This window comes from Nycticebus coucang, chromosome 23, assembly GCF_027406575.1.
Source record: "Nycticebus coucang isolate mNycCou1 chromosome 23, mNycCou1.pri, whole genome shotgun sequence".
NCBI classification, from domain to species: domain Eukaryota; kingdom Metazoa; phylum Chordata; class Mammalia; order Primates; family Lorisidae; genus Nycticebus; species Nycticebus coucang.
The window spans coordinates 25,683,209-25,695,964 of NC_069802.1; the positions used below are offsets into that span (position 1 = coordinate 25,683,209).

The 12,756-nt window shown below is 37.4% G+C and overlaps 1 protein-coding gene across 2 annotated transcripts in view; it reads left to right on the forward strand.

Moving 5' to 3' along the window:
• Positions 1-373: 373 nt before the first annotated feature.
• SEPSECS (Sep (O-phosphoserine) tRNA:Sec (selenocysteine) tRNA synthase) overlaps positions 374-12,756 on the forward strand; it is a 32,597-nt gene continuing 20,214 nt past the window's right edge. Inside the window, exons 1-8 of one of the 2 annotated variants that reach the window (XM_053577784.1) lie at positions 374-600; positions 1,416-1,570; positions 3,825-3,943; positions 4,228-4,386; positions 5,592-5,745; positions 8,521-8,623; positions 12,120-12,249; positions 12,394-12,485. In XM_053577784.1, coding sequence (XP_053433759.1) covers positions 487-600; positions 1,416-1,570; positions 3,825-3,943; positions 4,228-4,386; positions 5,592-5,745; positions 8,521-8,623; positions 12,120-12,249; positions 12,394-12,485 — 1,026 coding nt within the window. In that variant the 5' untranslated portion in view covers positions 374-486. Of the gene's footprint in view, positions 601-620; positions 817-1,415; positions 1,571-3,824; positions 3,944-4,227; positions 4,387-5,591; positions 5,746-8,520; positions 8,624-12,119; positions 12,250-12,393; positions 12,486-12,756 lie in introns of those variants that run through there. The other variant, XM_053577785.1, reaches the window with a different exon arrangement.

Genomic DNA, 12,756 nt, shown 5'->3' on the forward strand with positions numbered 1-12,756 from the left:
TGAAATTAATTGAAGGTAATCTGACACAGTTTAGTAAGGATGAGGTGCAGCCTCTGCGCAGATCTCAACTATCCGATTGGATTGGAACACAGAGCACTTTAAGAATCTTTTTTCAGAGAAGCCCATGCACGTAGCCCTTACTCTCCTCCCGGGGACTGTACCAGCGCACAGGCTTTCCTTCTAGTTTGTCTCGCGAACCTTAAGGTTTAATAGACCAATCAGACACGGTGAGGCGGGGCTAATTCCAGTCCCGCCTTCTGCTCGTGCCCAAAGACTCCCTTGCGCATGCTCAAACACTGGAACTTCCTGGCGTCCTAGTTACGAAGGTGCGCGCATGTGCAGGAGGGAGAAACACTTGGTGGTGGTTTTTTTTTTTTTGTCCCAAGGCCCTGCCGTACCGTCCAGGTTGCGAGTTGCATTGTGGTTGTGTGGTGTGTCTGGCGAGTGGAGATTATTCTCTCGCATGTCGCCACAGTGTCTTCTGCCATGAACAGCGACAGCTTCGCGGCGGGCGAGCGGCTGGTGTCGCCGGCTTACGTGCGGCAGGGCTGTGAGGCCCGTCGCTCGCATGAGCACCTCATACGGCTGCTTCTGGAGAAGGTACCGAGGTGTCGGTCCCCTCCCCAGCCGCCGCGACCCCGAGGCTCCGGCTCCGCCCAGCGCGCCTGTTGGGGCTGGGTCCTGCCGCACTGGCCGCTCTTGTCTGGTTGACACTCGTCCCCGGAGGCTGTCGCAGCTTGGCTCGCACTAGCTGACTTCACTCCTTTCCTTCTCACCCTCGCCAAAGCCAGTGAACCCAAGGGGTGTTCTTAGCGGGTGTGTGAGGTCGGGTTATGAGTCCAGTTTTTTCCAACTTCGGGATGCGGAAGGGAGTGAAAGTGCCAGTTTACTTTTTGTTTGTGGAAAGGGCAAAGTTCTCGCCTTCCATCTTTCACCACTCCTAAAGAACAGGGGAACACTGGACGTTTGTAAACCGCAATGTGCTAACTCGAGCCAGGATGCTTTCCTGGAACTTCTCGGGTCTGCTCCTGCCAGCATTCCTGAACTTTAATTTCTCTAAAGTTTGATGACCCCCTGTCATAACACCCTGGTTTGAAAAATCTATCTTGAGGATATGGTGTCCTGCTTTTCAGTTACTTTAACTTGGTGAAATTTTAAAATCTGAGTAAATGTCGTCGTATATATTTTTATCATCACTTCTTGCAATCCAAGAATTGTAATCAAATGTAACAAACGTGTTGCCTATTTGAGGCTTCTTATTAGTACTGAATTTATGTCTGAATTTTAGAAAGAAAGGAACATGTTAGAATATACGTTAAAAAGTTTTAAAATTCATTGATATAGGCTTCTAGGGAATGATGGTTTTCCTAAGTATAATTATACGGGTTTTTTTTTTGTTTTTTTCCTTTTTTAAGGGCAAATGTCCAGAGGATGGTTGGGATGAAAGTACACTTGAACTCTTTTTACATGAACTTGCGATCATGGACAGCAACAATTTCTTGGGCAATTGTGGTGTGGGAGAAAGGGAAGGGAGAGTGGCATCTTCATTAGTTGCTCGTCGTCATTACAGGTATTTTTTAAAATAGCATGTGAAAACATAACCCCCCCCTTTTTGGTTAAAAAATAATGACAGCAGTGTTCATTTTATTAAATTACAAAATATCTGTAAACCACTTCCCTACTCAAATGGTGTGTAAGCCAAATGCAACAGGGAGGTGGAAACAATTGAATGTGAGCAGGTGCTTTTCAAAGACAGTTGCATGAAAGTTCTAGTGTGTGGGGTTCCCCTGCTACATACGGGGTGGTTAAAACACAAGCTATACATTCTGTTAAGAATGTTTAATCAAATAAACGTATTTGATTGTAAGAGTTTAAAATGTTAAGATTGTTTATAGTTTTCCATATTTCTTTTCTAACATTCATGGGTTTTTTAAAGAATGATTTATAGTTAGAACTTTAGAACACGATTCACCTATGTCTCACCTGTATCTCATAAGTACCTCTCAGTAGCAGAAGATGTAGGAAAAGGTATTAGATTATTGAGCTATCTTTTTCTGTTTCATTATTTCAGCAAGCTTTTCATCAGTTCTAGTAGCCATTTAATTGGTAGTTGTTTCAGATATGATCATTTATTTTTTTGTCCCACAACCTTTCTGTGGAATATGTGGTACCTGTCAAAACTAATGATAGTGAATATTACTTGGATGAAAATTTCACGGTTAACAAACAATGGGCTAGGGGGCACCTGTGGCTCAGTAGGTAGGGTGCTGGCCCCATATACTGAGAGGGGTGGGTTCGAACCCAGCCCCAGCCAAACTGCAACACCACCAAAAAAAAATATCTGGGCATTGTGGCGGGCACCTGTAGTCCCAGCTACTTGGAGGCCGAGGCAAAAGAAACACCTAACTCCAGGAGTTGAGATTGCTGTGAGCTGTGACACTACGGCACTCTACTGAGAGCGATAAAGTGAGACTCTGTCTCTAGAACAAACAAACAAAGAAATGAACAATGGGGGCGGCACCTGTGGCTCAAGGAGTAGGGTGCCGGTCCCATATGCCGGAGGTGGTGGGTTCAAACCCAGCCCCAGCCAAAAAATAAAAAATAAATAAATAAAAAAATAAAAAAAATACCGAGGGCCATAAAGTGAGACTCTGTCTCTACAAAAAAAAAAAAAAAAGAAACGAACAATGGGATGATAAACACAGTTGATTATATATGTAAAAAATGCTTTGTATGTGAGATTTCAGTGGTGAGGAATACAACACTAGTATTCTGTGATGATCCCATTGTATAGACTATCTGATCTATATGACTATAAATTATAAATTGCTCAAATTACAAAAGGATTTTTTATTTTAAAGAGTATTCAGAGATATCTTTAAATAGTGTATACCATCGTCTAATTTAAAGTGAGTGGATATGCACACTAATTTTCAAGGAGCATATAGTTCTTTAAAAATTAAGGCAATATTTGAAACATTAGCTCATTCCTGTTGGAACTTAACCCACTACTCTGGCTAGGGGGCAAGCAAAGAAAAAAGAGAATATAATTTTCTGTTGTGTAAAAAACTGATGGGTAACAGGCGATTGCACTAATGTACACAGCTATGATTTAACAATAAAAAAAAATTAAAAAAAAAAACTGCCCCCAAACTTAGTAGCTTAAAACAATCATTTATTATTATACTATTACAATGCACTCATAGTTCTGTGGGTTAACTGTGCTCAGCAGGTTGAGTGTTGCATTGGATCTCTTGTGCAGTTGCAGTAAGAACTTGGCAGAGAATTTAGTCATCTGAAGGTTCAAGTGGGCAGTGCATCCAAGGTAACATATTCACATGACTGGGGGTTCAGATGGCCTCTTTCTGTGTCTTGGGCTCCTCCCAGTATGACAGCTGGATTGTAAGAGTGAGCACCCCAACAGCAAACCCTTTAAGATGACTGGTGGAAACTAAGGTTTCTGTTGACCTCATGAGAAAGTTCCAGATAATCATTTCTCCTAGATTCTTCTTGGCCAAGAGGGCACTAGGGCTAGCTCAGATTCAAGTGGAGAGGAATTAGACTCAGTTTCTTCGTGTGGGCATGAGGGCATAGGGAGAAAAAGAATTGATCATGGCAGCCTTTGGGGATTAGCTACTACAGCATAATTGATGAAATTGTTTCAATTTAAATAGGACATTTTCACATTATTGGTTTATGAAATATATCTACACAGACAAATACTGTTTCTGGTGTTTTTTGATTATTCCATTTATATGCCTGTTCGTTGGATTACTTAGAACACTGAATCTATTTGTCCAGCTTCTGGCTCATTTTTTGTTTAGGTTCATTCATGGGATTGGACGATCAGGTGATATTTCTGCTGTGCAACCAAAAGCTGCGGGCTCTAGCCTTTTGAACAAAATTACCAATTCTTTGGTCCTGGACATCATAAAGTTGGCTGGTATGTACCATACTCATCATAATATTTTTGGCTGACTCGACATACACACCTTTGCCAAATTTCTTTTATTACTGTCTCTTTCCTAAAAGACTATAAATGGCTTTTGAAAAGACACAGGTATAAATGTCTTGTAAAATAAGATAGAAAATCAGAGCTATGAGCCAGAGCATGAATTTGGCAGTGAGCTTCCTAAGACTGAGTGTAGAAAAGGGGTCTGGTTTTTATAAGAAAGGTCCTGGTTTTTCAATGGGATAACTAATTTCTGTTTTACTTCTTATTTGTAGGTGTCCATACAGTGGCCAACTGCTTCGTAGTTCCTATGGCAACTGGTATGAGTCTAACCCTGTGTTTCTTAACGTTACGACACAAACGACCAAAGGCAAAGTATATTATATGGCCACGAATAGACCAGAAGTCCTGCTTTAAATCCATGATCACTGCAGGTAAAAGAAGTGTCAAACACAGAAGGGGCCAAAAAATGTATACACATATTAAGAAAGAAATAAAACTGTATTAAATTTGTAATACTCAAGTCATGCTTCACCTCTGCAATTACAAGAAGTGCTCAATGTGACTTGTATTGATCTTTTGTTATCAGTATGTATTGAACATGACAATAAAGTTTTTTTCCTTTCTTAAAATGTATGTGTATTTTATTGGCACTTTCTATCTGATGTTTGAACCATTACAGTTAGAAAATTTAAACATTTTACATGGGTCAGTATGAAAGTTTTGAGATAGACTATGTTATGGACCATTATTTCACTTCCAAGAAACACTGTCAACAGCATGCTTTCTGATTCACCTATGCAAGTTTCAGCTTGCTCAGCTTATCAGTGTCGCTGGGAGGGCTTAATTTTTTTGTCTGCATGGATTTTACATTTCTTGATTTTTATGTCTCAGAGACAGAGTTAGATAAATGAAAAATGAAATGTTTCTTACTCCTTTAAAAAAAATGTGGTATAAGATATAAAATCTTCTATAAATACTGCTTTATACAACTTACGAGTTCATGGATACCTAAATATTCACGATAAAAAGTTATAGAATTATTATTTGTGGGGGGACCATTGACTGTATGTTAAGTGTGCTTTTTGAGTTGAAAATTTGAAAACAGTTTTTATACTTAAATTATGGAAGGTTTTTATAAGCTGTGAGATGGGATCAATAATCTTTGGGCTACTGAAATTCATTATGTTTTTCTTTAGAAGAAAAAACATTAAGCTGATTTTCATTTGTTTCAGTTTTTGAATTACAGTATTTTGTATGTCTATCTTTGAAATAAAACAAATATTACTAGAGCATGAGCAGACTTTTCTGTGGACTGAAATTGAACTGGACTACGTGGTCTTTTTTATCAGTGTCTGTGTTACTACTTTTATAGATATCTTACATTGTTTTCCTTACTTTTTGCTTGTCATATCATATTGTTAAATACATAGATTTGTAGTCCTAATTGTCTGGTTGGCCTTCACATTACAGTATTTTAACTCTCTTTTAACTAATTGAGTCAGGTCTTAAAGGAAGGTTCATTGGTTAAAATAACTGTTTAGAATTCTTGTGTAGAATATTACACTTTCCTAGTATTCCAGGGTCTTCCTTTATTTTAGTTAATACTAACATTTTGATTTCTGATTGGCTTGGCTAGGTTTTGAGCCTGTGGTGATAGAGAATGTTTTGGAAGGTGACGAGCTGCGCACAGACCTGAAAGCAGTGGAGGCTAAAGTCCAGGAACTTGGGCCTGATAACATTCTGTGTATTCATTCTACTACGTCCTGTTTTGCTCCGAGGGTGCCCGATAGGTAAATGATTTGTGAATATTGTCCTTTAGCTGTTGATTAGTCTTTTAAATAAAACTTGATATACTAATTCTCAAGTAAGCCTACCGTTTGGTAATAAGTAGGTGAATGGGCTGTCCTAAGAGAATAGAGTGACCTTGTGGAGAAATACCAAAGTGACTTGGGAAGATAAACATTTGATGTAGAAGAAGGAAAAACAACTAGTATGATCCGTTTATCACCCGAGTAGGTGGAGGCCCTCTGTTTTCTTGCTCCTGCTCATGATTTAATAGAAGTTTATTTCCTAAGCTAAAGGTTGTGTTTACTTGTTTTCACTGTTGTCTCCACTGCTTTGATCTTATAGTTGGTTTTCATATATAGAGATTATCATCAGTATTAAAAGATTTTAAGTTGAAAATTTTAGGATTATTCTGTTTGAAATTTTTTCATTGGAAGATTAACTCAAATGTACACTTAGGTGTGTGCATAGATTGTCTGCATTTTGAGAATAATGCAAATATTTAAGAAAATAAAAGTGAAAAGGAAAAAAATCCAAATACTTGTTTTTCAAAAGAATTGCCACAAATCTTTATTCTGAAAATGTAATAGGCTTGGGTCTAATTATATAGATTTCTGATTTTGACAATAACTTATTATGTTTCATTGTAATGTTTTCAACAGAACTGCTAATAATTTGTGAGAACTCTGTTGACTTTGGACATTTTCTGTAGCATCAAGTTAGACTTTGGTTTTAATTCATGGACTCCATTATTTGGCAGTAATGAATGCAATGCTGGTTTTTATTATCTTGTAGGCAAATTTTAAGAGACAGTTCTAAAACCATGCTCTTGAAAATTTCCCTTGTTACATTCATGAGGCTATTTCAAGATTACATGGCATATGCCTTATTGCTTTATTCATTGCTAACCAATCAGATTTTAAATTTGTATTGAAATATTAGACATTTATTTTTTCATTGTTGATGGTTTTGATGTCTGGAAAATTTATAATGTGATAAAAATAAGTCACACTTCAATAAACAGCATATGAATATTTGCTTTAGTTCGATTAGTTTTTGTTTTTGTTTCATTTTGAGTAATGTTTTTGAATATTTACAGCGTGCCTGGTATAGCGTTAAGTATTTTTCAAGTACTATTTCCTTTTGAAAAAAATTCTGGAGTTTTTTATTGATCTGCAAAATTCTTATTTGCCACTGTTTAGAAGAATTATATAATGAATATTTTTGAAGAGTGAATTTTAGGCAAATGTATAGTATTATGTTTGAATTTCTGATTTTATTAAATTAAACATTGTGGGTTTTTTTACATCAAACTTAATTATTTTATAGTCTTAATTTTATGGGTATATCTTTTGTCTTTATTAATGAATTAGAGAGTATTGTAGGGGAAATTCAGTTAAAGGAAATGTTTTTAAAAAAATGGCTAGGGGAGGTGGCTTGTGCCTATAATCCTAGCACTCTGGGAGGCCAAAGCAGGTGGATCACTTGAGCTCAGGAATTTGAGACCAGCCTGAGCAAGATTGAGACTTGGTCTCTACTAAAAATGAAAAACGGAGGCAAGAGGATCACTTGAGCTTAAGAGTTTGAGGTTGCTATGAGCTATGAGGCCACAGCACTCTACCAAGGGGAACAGAGTGACACTGTGTCTTAAAAAAAAAAAAAAGATATAGATTTTTAGTTTTCTTCACACTATAAAACTAAATCTTTTCTTTTTAACTAAAAATCTAAATTTTTTTTTTTTTTTTTAAGACACAGTGTCACTTGTTGCCTTTGGTAGAGTGCCGTGGCCTCATAGCTAAAGATGACTTTGGGCGGCACCTGTGGCGCAGTGAGTAGGGCGCCGACCCCATATACCGAGGGTGGTGGGTTCAAACCTGGCTCCTGCCAAACTGCAACAAAAAATAGCTGGCGTTGTGGCGGGCGCCTGTGGAGGCTGAGGTAAGGGAATCGCCTAAGCCCAGGAGCTGGAGGTTGCTGTGAGCTGTGATGGCACAGCACTCTACCAAGGGCAATGAAGTGAGGCTCTGTCTCTACAAAAAAAAAAAAAATGACCTCAGTCACAAGTATTGTTTGGTTTTGTGAAGGAACATCTATTTATTATGCTCTGACTGAAATTTATTACCTTATTCTGCATAAAGTTAGACTCTAAAATTGGGAAGTATAAAATGAAAAAAAGAGGATCAGAGTGGATTTAAAACCAGCAGCTATTTAAAAGATTCTTTAGTATCCAAGTTGTTGGAAAGTCTTCATTATTTTGGTACTGAAACATTTTAACGTTCTGTATGTTTTAATATATTGAAGTCTATCTGAAAATGCATTTTTTATTTTATGAGTTGTTTAATGTGAGATTTCTTAACATTTCCAGTTATGCTGATTATTTTGCAGATACACTTCAGTATGATAAGCATCCAAAAACATTTTTAAAAAGAGCATGCTACCTTGGAGGGGTCATTATAAATAATTCTCTGGCTTTTTATGTAGGAAAAAATTTTAAATATTTTAAATGATTTAAAAGTTACCACTTAGCATAAATTTTTATAAATACGTTTTTCTCATTTATTGGTAACATTAATTTAAAAGCTTTTTGGGGTTTATTCTAAAGTGCTTGCTATGCATTTTCAAGCTGCTGAATTATATGCTAAAATACTGCAGTGGAAATTTTAGCATTTGTCATTTTTTCCCCTGATGTACATTAGGATAACTATTAAAAAAGAAATTTCCATGCTTTAATTTATAAAGCCCAGTGTGAATATGTCTTTCGGTTGAATTTATGTTTGTAGATTAGAAGAACTGGCTGTGATTTGTGCTAATTACGGGGTCCCACATATAGTCAACAATGCTTATGGAGTGCAGTCTTCAAAGTGTATGCACCTCATTCAGCAGGTAAGAGGGTTTAAGAGCTATGTCAAAGAAGTAGATTTTAACATATTACGGGATTACTTTTCTTACAACTTCATATACTAAAAATAGTTATTTAGCACCCTTTACTTAAAGGAGCATTATAAACTTACATTTGATAGTCTTTCAGTAAAAGTTATTATTCTTTGATAGTGTGGTAGTAATTGGACTAATTGTTTTGGTAGTCTAGAATCAACGTAGAAAATACCTCAGTAGTATAGCTTTTAACTTTCTGAGAATATCCCATTCATACCAAGGTCCTATTTTTCTAATGAACTGGATTATAGTCGTTTTAAAACTGTATTGATGGTTTTATTCTATACTTAAGGAATCATTTTACCTTATTATCCTAGCCTAGAAATGACTTCATTTATAAACATGTTAGTATATGGCTGTGGAGTTGGCAGGTTTTTGTGATTTTGTCTTTTTATATGCCTCAACTAGATCCTAGCCATCTATTTTAGGTTCTGATTTTGAAAATATGGCTATGCTCCCCATATAATAAGAGATATGGCTTACAAGGTTTTGCATATTGAGGCCTCTGCTGCCTCTCTGTTTTCATTTGCTATGGCTCTGCCTGTCAGCTGCTCTTCTCCAACCACACTGGCCAAGGCTCAGAGGTACAGAGACAGAGGTGTGCTTGGAATATGTGAGAAATACCAAGACCTGTATGACTGGATCATAGTGAATGAGGGGAAGGGTGGTAAAGATTTGGTGTTATAGATGTGAGATTTTATTTTTGGTATGATGACCTTGGAGCGTCTTGAGTAAGAGAGAGTGATAATTTGCTTTGTGGGGAATAGACTTTAGGGAGGCAAGACTGGAAGGCTGTTGCCACAGCCCATTTGAATATGTTGGTGGGTTGGGCCAGGCTTGTATCTGTGAAGGTGGTAAGGAACGGTGGGATTCAGATGTATTTTGAGAGTGGGTTTTATAAGGTACTCTGGTGAGCTAGATATTGCCTATGAGACAATGGGAATTCAGGGATTACAAATAGGCTTTTGGCCTGAAACACTGGAAGACAGAAGGGTCATAGGAATTAATGTTTTATCTTTTAAACACGGGCTCTTTATCCAGATTACGTAGATTCTAGTCTCTGCTATGTCTTTGATTGCCTGGGTGACCTTTAATTGCCTTGGTTTGAATCCCAGCTGTGCTATTAATTATATGTCTGATCTCGGACACTTTCACTTTAATTTCATCATGCCTTCATTTTCTCATCTGTAGGATAGGTATTATGGTAGGTAGCATCTACATCCTATGGTTATTTGAGGGTTAAGTGCATTACAATGTGACATGCACAGAATAGTGCTTGATACACAATAAGCACTCAGTAAATCATGGCAGTCATAATTTATATAAACAATTATTTATTTTATTCACTGCCATCATCCTCAGAACCTAGAACAATGTTTGGCAGACGATAGGTGCTCAAATATTTGCTCTGTGAATAAATTAGTAAGTGAATAAACAGAGAAATGGCAGCCCTTTACTTCACAGAACATGTTCCTGTGTTTCCTATTCTGTGTAAGCTCTTGCTTCCTTAGAGTAGATTTCCTCTCCCACCCCTTACTGAGTAGCCTCTGACTTTAGCACGGGAATGAGGTCTGTGTATTACTCCTGAGGTGGGGTCTGGCCTGTTTGCTTTCTTGCCATAGAAATGCTTTCTATGTTTCAGTGATGAAAGGGTTCTAGAAAAGTCTGGTGCACAGATTCCTCTGTTAGTACTTTTGCTCCCAAATTATAATCATGGTTCTCTGAGGAATCCTTGGACAGTACATAAATGTTAATAAAAAGGCAACGTTGACTTTCACATTATTTTTATATGCACTACTTTGTGTTTTTCAGTTATTCATTCTATTAATCCTATGTTTCTCTCTGTTTTCCTGTGATATGGTGGGATTTACTCTGATCACAGTTAATTAGGAAATTAGAAAGAAGGGTAACAGGGAAAGGTTAAAGAGTGAAACAGTCATGCGATAGCCTTCAGAGTAGTCGGCTCCCCGTCCCTGCTTTGGCTGCTTCTGCCTGTTGCCTGGATCTGGTTTCTCAGATTAGACCACCTATCTGCTGCTGCTTTTCTCCCTGAGATATGGATGTGTGAAAATGAAGGTCAAATGTGGTTATAATATTAATAGGAATGTAGATTGTGAGTACAGATTGAAAATCTGTGGCTACAGATAAAGAAAAAAACTATCTCAGTTGAAATTTAGATAATATCTCTATTTTTAAGAGGAGAAAATTGAAGCACATTAGACAGAAGGTCATAGACTATGTTGGATGGGGACCAGAGCTTAGTTTTTACATTCCTAGTAGGTAAGTATTCAGTTTTTCACCAGAATATTAGATTTTCACTTGAAGTTCATTTGCAGAGGAATGAGATTGTTTAAGATTGTAATATTAAGGAACATGACTTATATAGAAATTTTGCTTCTAAAATTGCTGAGTGTGTGTAAATAAAATTTCCATTAGTTGATGTTTAAAATTTTCTTTTTTCTTTCTTTTTTTTTTGTAGAGACAGAGCCTCACTGTACCGCCCTCGGGTAGAGTGCCGTGGCGTCACACGGCTCACAGCAACCTCTAACTCTTGGGCTTACGCGATTCTGAGCACCTGGGACTACAGGCGCCCGCCACAACGCCCTGCTATTTTTTGGTTGCAGTTTGGCCGGGGCTGGGTTTGAACCCGCCACCTTCGGCATATGGGGCCGGCGCCCTACTCACTGAGCCACAGGCGCCGCCCCTTTTCTCTGTCTTATCTGAGTGGTAGTAGGAGTAGAGTTGGCTGCCTAAAGTAGTCATATAGGTAGTAGGTTGCTCAGGCATCACAGAGGCACGGAAATGTTTGCTAGCAGGCAGCCTGGGTGGCTACAGTCATTAGATCATGGTGGTCACTCTTGAACTCACAGAAGGTGTTTAAAACTACTTAATAATTATAGGACTTACTGTAGAATTTATTGTCAAATAAAGGATCACAGATGAGAGGCGTGGGAGGAATTCATTCTTTCTTTCATGTAACTCTCTCTTTCAGTAAACTTTCCACCCGAACTGATATTGAAACCTTGCTTGCCTCAGAGGGTTGTTGTGAAGATTAAGTGATTTATGTGTGAAAGCAGGTTGTAAAGGATAAAGTGCTGTTCCTACTGTAAGGAGCACCACTTAGAAATTTAGTTTAATACTAAAGGAACATTTTAGTGGCACTATTGCAAAGAAAATACAAATTGTTGACCTGTTTTTGATTTCTGTGCATTGTTTTAATGGTGTTTCTTTTTAGTTATTTTTTATTAAGGTTGAGTTGACAAAAATTTTATTTGCTATGTATAGTGTGATGTTTTGATGTGTGTATACATTGTGAAATGGTTAAACAAAAAATAATTAATATATCTATAATTAACATATACTTATTTTTTGTTGTATTTATTTGTTAATAGGAGTTATTGTCTCTTTGCCTAGCAACTAATAAGTAATATTACATTGATTCTAGGGGGCTCGGGTTGGTAGAATAGACGCTTTTGTTCAGAGCTTGGACAAAAATTTCATGGTTCCAGTAGGTGGCGCTATAATTGCTGGCTTTAATGAGTCCTTCATTCAGGAAATCAGCAAGATGTATCCAGGTAAGTTAAATAAGTTGCTCCTTAAAAAAAGTAACTAACAAAAATCTATTTCTATATAGACTGCTATAATAAATCTTAATTTCCAAAGCTTCTCCCTCCCCCCAGCCTACCCTCCTCAATGTAACTTGTCCATTTTTATTTCAGGAAGAGCCTCGGCTTCACCTTCTTTAGATATCCTTATTACTTTATTATCACTTGGATCGAATGGCTATAAGAAGTTATTAAAGGAAAGAAAGGTAAGCTTTCCCTTTAGGCATAGAATAATATTCTTGACTAGAATAGTGTTCCAAATCATTGGTGTTTTACTTGTTGGTTTATTACATTGGGAGTATAGGTTTCTGCTATAGTCCTAGGGGATTTATTCAGATCTGGAACCATCTTGGTCAGTGGTGCTCAACCTGTGGGTCACAGCCCCTTTGTAACAATGAAAATACGTCGCGGCATTAGGAAAGTTGAGAACCACTGACCTAGGTGGTTTTCAATTAGTTATCATCTGTCCAGGTATTC